Source organism: Anolis sagrei, chromosome 5 (assembly GCF_037176765.1).
Source record: "Anolis sagrei isolate rAnoSag1 chromosome 5, rAnoSag1.mat, whole genome shotgun sequence".
NCBI classification, from domain to species: domain Eukaryota; kingdom Metazoa; phylum Chordata; class Lepidosauria; order Squamata; family Dactyloidae; genus Anolis; species Anolis sagrei.
The window spans coordinates 160,196,971-160,204,327 of NC_090025.1; the positions used below are offsets into that span (position 1 = coordinate 160,196,971).

Below are 7,357 nucleotides of genomic sequence, written 5' to 3' on the forward strand. Positions count from 1 at the left end.
TTTTGCCTAGATGCCTCCTTCCTCACAACACTCATGAAAACAATAGGGATTTTTTTTCTAGGCATACCTTTAAATGCTATCTGTTTTTCTGATCAGAATGGTCTACAAGACTCATGGACCATCAATGATTCCATCAATCAATTATTTTTCTTTTACACTTTGTATATTTTTTCAAAATGTTTAAATCATCCAATCGAACTACAAAACAATGACTTCAGTACAAGATAAATATATTGCCTATTGTTCAAAACCACTCCTAAAATTCAGAAAATTCGTTTGAGCAACATCCAGTGGCGGTGTTGAGGAGTTATCCATCTCTCCGTTGCCATGGACCGACCACCACCTGGTCAGCTTTAGACTTACTGCGCCCCCTAACCTCCGCAGAGGTGGAGGACCTATTAAATTGGTCCGCCCCAGGAGGCTTATGGATCCGGAAGGATTCCTGATGGCTCTTGGGGATTTCCCCGCCACCTCGGTTGGTGATCCTGTTGATGCCCTGGTCGCTCTCTGGAATGGGGAGATGACCAGGGCAATAGACACGATCGCTCCAGAACGTCCCCTCTCAAGTAGCCGAACTAAACCAGCTCCTTGGTTTACTGAGGAGCTGGCGGTGTTGAAGCGAAAGAAGAGGGAAGTAGAGAGCGTGTGGCGTTCGGATCCGAGCGAGCCAAAACGAACACGGTTTGTGTCCTTTTTAAGGTCATATGCCGCGGCAATAAGAGCCGCAAAGAAAACTTTCTTTGCGGCCACTATTGCGTCTGCAAAGAACCGTCCGGCTGAACTGTTCCGAGTTGTCAGAGGCCTTTTAAAACCCACCATTCAGGATGGGTGCCCTGATGACGCGGCAGCTCGCTGTGAAGCTTTTGCTCGGTTCTTTACAGACAAAGTCGCTTTGATCCGCTCTGGACTGGACACCATATTAACGGCAGTCTCTGAGGATGTAACACGAGCATCTGCTTGTCCGATTTTGATGGATTCATTTCAATTGGTTCAAACCGAGGATGTGGACAAGGTGCTTGGAGGAATGAGAGCTACCACATGCATCCTAGACCCCTGCCCATCCTGGCTTCTAAAGGAGGCCAGAGGGGGATTGGCCGAGTGGGTTAAGGTGGTGGTTAATGCCTCCCTTCGGGAAGGCATTTTTCCAGCCAGCTTAAAGCAAGCTGTGATAAAACCGCTGTTGAAGAAACCATCACTGGACCCCACTCAATTGGTAAACTATCGGCCTGTTTCCAATCTTCCCTTTTTGGGCAAAGTCATGGAACGTGTGGTGGCCTCACAACTCCAGGCATTCTTGGTAGACACGGATTATCTAGACCCGGCACAGTCTGGCTTTAGGCCGGGACACGGTACCGAGACAGCCTTGGTCGCCTTAGTGGATGATCTCCGTCGGGAGCTCGACAGGGGGAGTGTGTCCCTGTTGGTGCTACTCGACCTCTCAGCGGCCTTCGATACCGTCGACCACGGTATCCTTCTGGGACGCCTCGCGGGAATGGGTCTTGGAGGTACTGCTCTGCAGTGGCTCCGGTCATTCCTCGAGGGTCGGTCTCAGAAGGTGTCACTGGGGGACTCCTGTTCTACCCCACAACCTTTGTTTTGTGGGGTTCCTCAGGGTTCAATACTGTCCCCCATGTTGTTTAACATCTACATGAAGCCGCTGGGCGAGATCATCCGGAGTTTCGGGGTGCGGTGTCATCTGTACGCAGATGATGTCCAGCTCTGTCACTCCTTCCCACCTGCTACTAAGGAGGCTGTCGAGGTCCTGAACCGGTGCTTGGCCGCTGTGACGGTCTGGATGGGGGCGAACAAATTGAAATTGAATCCAGACAAGACAGAGGTACTCCTGGTCAGTCGCAGGGCCGAACAGGGTATAGGGTTACAGCCTGTGTTGGATGGGGTCGCACTCCCCCTGAAGACACAGGTTCGCAGTTTGGGTGTGATCCTGGACTCATCGCTGAGCCTGGATCCCCAGGTTTCGGCGGTGACCAGGGGAGCATTCGCACAGTTAAGACTCGTGCGCCAACTGCGACCGTACCTTGGGAAGTCTGACTTGGCCACGGTAGTCCACGCTCTGGTTACATCCCGCCTTGACTACTGCAACGCTCTCTACGTGGGGTTGCCTTTGAAGACGGCCCGGAAGCTCCAATTAGTCCAACGGGCGGCAGCCATGGTATTAACAGGAGCAGGGCGCAGGGAGCATACAACTCCTCTGCTGTACCAGCTCCACTGGCTACCGATTAGCTACCGAGCCCAATTCAAAGTGCTGGCTTTGACCTTTAAAGCCCTAAACGGTTCTGGCCCTACATACCTATCCGAACGTATCTCGGCCTATCAGCCCACCAGGACCCTAAGATCTTCAGGAGAAGCCCTTCTCTCCATCCCGCCTGCTTCACAAGTGCGGCTTGCGGGAACGAGAGATAGGGCCTTTTCTGTGGTGGCCCCCCGGCTTTGGAATGCCCTCCCTACTGAAATAAGATCAGCCACCTCGCTAATGGCATTTTGGAAAAAACTGAAAACTTGGATGTTCGAGCAAGTTTTCAACTAATTCCGATGTGATGATGTTTTGATCATGGACTAGCAATCAAGGATAACGAATTGGATTACGACTTTAACTATGAGATGTTCCGGTCTGTATTGGTGGCCCAATACTATGTATGTATATGTATGTATTTTTATATTTTATTTTATATTTTTAAAGTGAATATTGTATTTTTAAATATGTTGTAAACCGCAATGAGTCGCCGCACAGGCTGAGATATTAGCGGTATACAAGTGTACTAAATAAATAAATAAATTATATCATTTTATGGGTTTTGACTATGAAGTAAATGGAGTAGACTCTCAATTTACTACATGGATATTGGTAGATGTTCGAAAAAAATGTAGTTTCTGGTTGCTGAAGAATTTCTATTAAATATAGGGCTAACAAATACTATACCATACTATACATACCACATACTCGGTATTGATTTGATATTAATATTAAAATACAGTAATTAAAAGTAAATTAAGATACATATATAAGCACAAATTTAACAATATAACACCATTTTACATTTCTGCTAAATTTGATTTTATTGCAAGGCTTTTAAAAAGTATTATTTCTTTGATTTTTTGCCAGTTGATTGAGTTTTATTTAACTGAGAGTTGACTACATTTCCAAAAATATATTATTCCCACATCTAGCTCAAGGGAAAATACTTGAGCTAGACAAACAAGAAAAAGGAAATAACCAATCCTGAATTTTCCCTTCTATAAGTTGCTTGGGAACATTCTTCTACCTCTCAAGTCGTCCATATCAGCCATAATTGCATTCTGGGACACTGATTCTGCATACACAAAGTTTTGTAAGGCAGGAGTAACTTTGACCTGGAAGTATCATTGGCTTGTGTTTTATCCAGGAACAGGACTGTTTTGTTTTCTTACAGGTGTGATCATTCTAATTCTCCAGTTTACAGGTGACATAGATTGAGATTTGGTTTCACTAGGGATGCCTCATGAAATTAAAGGCAGTCTTTATTGTTGATTGAAGGAGGAATTTGAGGTTGCATCTCCACTGCCCTATAATCCAGTTTCAGAGTGTGGATTAAGTGCACTGATCTGCATTATAGGATAGTGTAGATCCAACCTTAGCTGGTGTTGTCATGCAAACAAGACTCTTTTACAAACCCATTAAAGGGGATAGGAGCTCTTCAATTTTCCAAGGCCTGTAACAAAGTTATTTCATTTAGTGGGTTACTGTAAGTTTTCCACACGTCCCAGAAGCATTCTCTCCTGACGTTGTGCCTGCATCTATGGCAGGCATCCTCAGAGGATGTGAGGTGTGTTGGAAACTAGAATGACTCAAGTGATGTTTATATATCTGTGGAATGTTCAGGGTGAGAGAAAGAACTCTTGTCTATTTGAGGCAAGTGTGAATGTTGCAATTGGCCATCTTGATTAGCACTGCATAGCTTTGCAGCTTCAAAGACTGGCTGCTTTCTGCTTGGGGAAATATTTTGTTGAGAGGTGTTAGCTGGCCCTGGTTGTTTCATGTCAGGAATTCCCCTGTTTTTTGTTTATTTTTTTAGTATTTATTTACTTTCCTGATTTTAGAGTTTTTCATTTTCATGGTTTCTTCCTTTCTGTTGAAATTGTCCACATGCTTGTGGATTTCAATGGCTTCTCTGTGTAGTCCAACGTGGTGGTTGTTGGAGTAATCCAGCATTTCTGTGTTCTCAGATAATATGCTGTGTCCAGGTTGGTTCATGAAGTGCTCTTCTGTGGCTGACTTCTCTTTGAGGAACACCAAAAAATAGGAGAATTCCTGACATGAAACAATCAGAGCCAGCTAACACCACTGAACAAATGATACCACCTCAGGCAGGACACAGTCAGTCTTTGAAGCTGCAAAGCCATTAAATGCTAATCCAAGGTGGCCAGTCACAACATTCACACTTGCCTCAAACAGACAAGAGTTCTTTCTCCCACCCTGGACACTATTCTACAGATATATATGTTACAGTAAGTTGTAAAAGGATCAACACCAAGTGTGTGTGTGTGTGTTAAAGAAAACCTTATACTGTTGATCATTATGTGCAGCTGCTAATCTAGGTCAGCTAGTAAATTTGAGCCACACCTGGTGGGGTATAGCTATATGTGTTTTAGAATACAGTTTATCTTTTGCTCTGAGGAGCTTATGCTCACAGCATTTTGCTCAACCATTTTGCGCTGCTCACTTGAAGGAAGATGAAGAAGCCATGATCTTTGCATTCTGTAATTCTTACAAAAACTATGTAAGTTTGTTGCACTGTTTATTTTGTATGCAACACTGCAAGTTTTATGTTTTGAGACTGCTGACAAGAGTAAAGTTTTTGTGATCTTTTCCCTCTTGCCTTTGTGCAAAATTATTGTGTCTTTTGCATTGGACCAGATTAAATTCTGCTTAAGCGTAACAATATAAACCTCACTTATTCTAGTTTCCAACAGACCTCACAACTTCTGAGGATCCCTGCCATAGATGTGGTAGAAATGTCAGGAGAGATATGGGGCCATGCTGGGGGAAAAAGGAATGTAGCCCACCCCCTCCTTTTTTTTTTCTTAAATTCTTTTTAATGAGTGCCAGGCTCCAAACTTCATGTCAAGTTAGCCTTCTCACCCCCTAGTCCTATATAGTTAAGAGAGATGAGGCAAGCATGCACCATACCCTGTGCCTATGTCCAAAGGCAGGCATGATTCCTCCATGCCTAGTCTTGCATGCTTCCTTTTCTCTGGGACCAAGGTCCTAGTTCAGACTCTTGGGGCAATATCTTTTCCCTCCCTTCAAACTAGGTCATTTTAACACAATTCAAATTGCTCTGTGCAATAGAGAAAGCCAAGCCACCTCTGAGTGTTAACCCTGCTTAAGAAGATCCTATGAAGCCCACAGTCGACTTGAAGGCACAGACCCATGCCCTCCCCCACCAACACTCCCAAGGCGAGATCTCCTTCTAGCTGCAGCAAGCTGCAGCTAGAAGGAGATCTCGCCTTGGGAGTGTTGGTGGGGGAGGGCATGGGTCTGTGCCTTCAAGTCGCCCGTCAATTCATGGCTTTCCCAAGGCAAGAAACCCCCCTTTTCCCCCGCGCCCATTCAACAAGTAAAGAAGGGGGAGGAAGGGGATTGAAAGACAGCAAACGCCTGACCTGCCATCTGCGCTGCCGCCATCATCTGCTCTGCAGGAAAGTAAGACCCCTCGCAAACTAGGTTCCTGCGGGAGAAAACCTTGCTAGCACGTCCCTGACGTCACGAGACTCCGCCTCTCGCCCCGCCCCTTTCTCTGTGCGAGAGTGGTTTTTCCTTTGCTAGGGCAGCTTCCGCCCCTTTCCCTTCGAAGCCCTGGCGCTCCTCTCTTGGCACCATGAGAGCCGTGGCTTGGAGAGGCGCCAGGGTTCCTGGGCACAGAGGCTCAAGGCATTGCAAACCACAACTACGCAAAGGGATTACTAAACACAAACACGGAACGGGGTGGCTATAAAACGAAAGCAATCACACTAGAGCAGGAGTGCTCCAACTTTTTAAACAGAGGGTCAGGTCACAGTCCCTCAAACTGTTGGATTATAATTAGGGGAAAAAAACATGAATGAATTCCTATGCACACTGCACATATCTGATTTGTAGTGCAAAAAACACTTATAAACAATACAATAATTAAAAGGAAGAACAATTTTAACAAATATAAACTTATTAGTATTTCAATGGGAAGTGTGGACCTGCTTTTGGCCAATGAGATAGGATTGCTGTTGTTGTGTGCTTTCAGTCATTTCAGTTTTAAGTTGACACTGAGTGAGGGCCAGGTAAATGAACTTGGAGGGCTATATCCGGCCCCCGGGCCTCAGTTTGAGGACCCCTGCACTACAGAATGAATCCACTTTGAATCTGGTTTCTGCCTCCTGCAGAATTCTGGGGTTTGTAGTTTAGTGAGGCTGTTAAAGGCTCCTCCCTAAAATACAAACTCCAGAATTCTGCAGTGGATTCATTCTCTAGTGTGGCGAGGCCCTTAAAAATGCCATTTAAAGGCAATACTTAGTTTTTTTCTAGTCAGGGCCAATCCAGATATTTTATCTTATTTACTTCCAAGTACAAATCTCCCCCCACTCAAAATAAAATAAAACTGTGATAGGATCACTTTGAGGTCCACCTATTCTACACAGTGGAATCAATGCAATTTGACACTACTTTGCTATGGCTCAATACTGTGAACTCCTGGGACTTGTTGTTTGGTGAGACACCATCACTTCTTAGCAGAGGCTGCTTTGGAGACCTTGTAAAACTACAACTCCCATAATTCTTTAGCCATGAAACATAACACTTAAAGGGATGTCAAACTAAATTAATTCTACTGGGAAAATCAGAACTTTTCTAAATATTTCAAAACTGTTCATCCCATCAATCCCAGTAAAGTTTTCCCCTTGACATTAAGTCTATCCTGGGGATTGGTGCTCATCTCCATTTCTAGGCCAAAGAGCCAGCGTTGTCTATACACACCTCCAAGGTCATGTGGCCGGCATGACTGCATGGAGTGTCATTACCTTCCCACCAAAGCGGTACCTATTTATCTTCTCACATTTGCATGTTTTCGAACTGCTAGTTTGATAGAAGCTGGGGCTAACAGCGGGAGCTCACCCCTCTCACCTTTCAGTCAGCAAGATTAGCAGCTCAGCAGTTTAACTCACTGTGCCACCAAGGGCTCCTCATCAACCTTATATAACTCATTAAAATGATAAATATGGTAGTTATTTTATTGGTGTTATACCATTTTTAAAAAATGCTTTTATTTGCAGATTATTACTCATAAATGACAAAAATCTTGGAAATATATATTATCTTAGAAATCATACA

The 7,357-nt window shown here is 44.5% G+C and overlaps 1 protein-coding gene across 1 annotated transcript in view; it reads right to left on the reverse strand.

The window, feature by feature from the left end:
* The window catches only part of SERHL2 (serine hydrolase like 2), a 34,629-nt gene extending 28,863 nt beyond the window's left edge, over positions 1-5,766 (reverse strand). Inside the window, exon 1 of the mRNA XM_060777168.2 lies at positions 5,662-5,766. Within this exon, the coding sequence (XP_060633151.2) occupies positions 5,662-5,686 (25 nt within the window). The 5' untranslated portion in view covers positions 5,687-5,766. The remainder of the gene's footprint in view (positions 1-5,661) is intronic.
* Between the last annotated feature and the right edge of the window lie 1,591 nt (positions 5,767-7,357).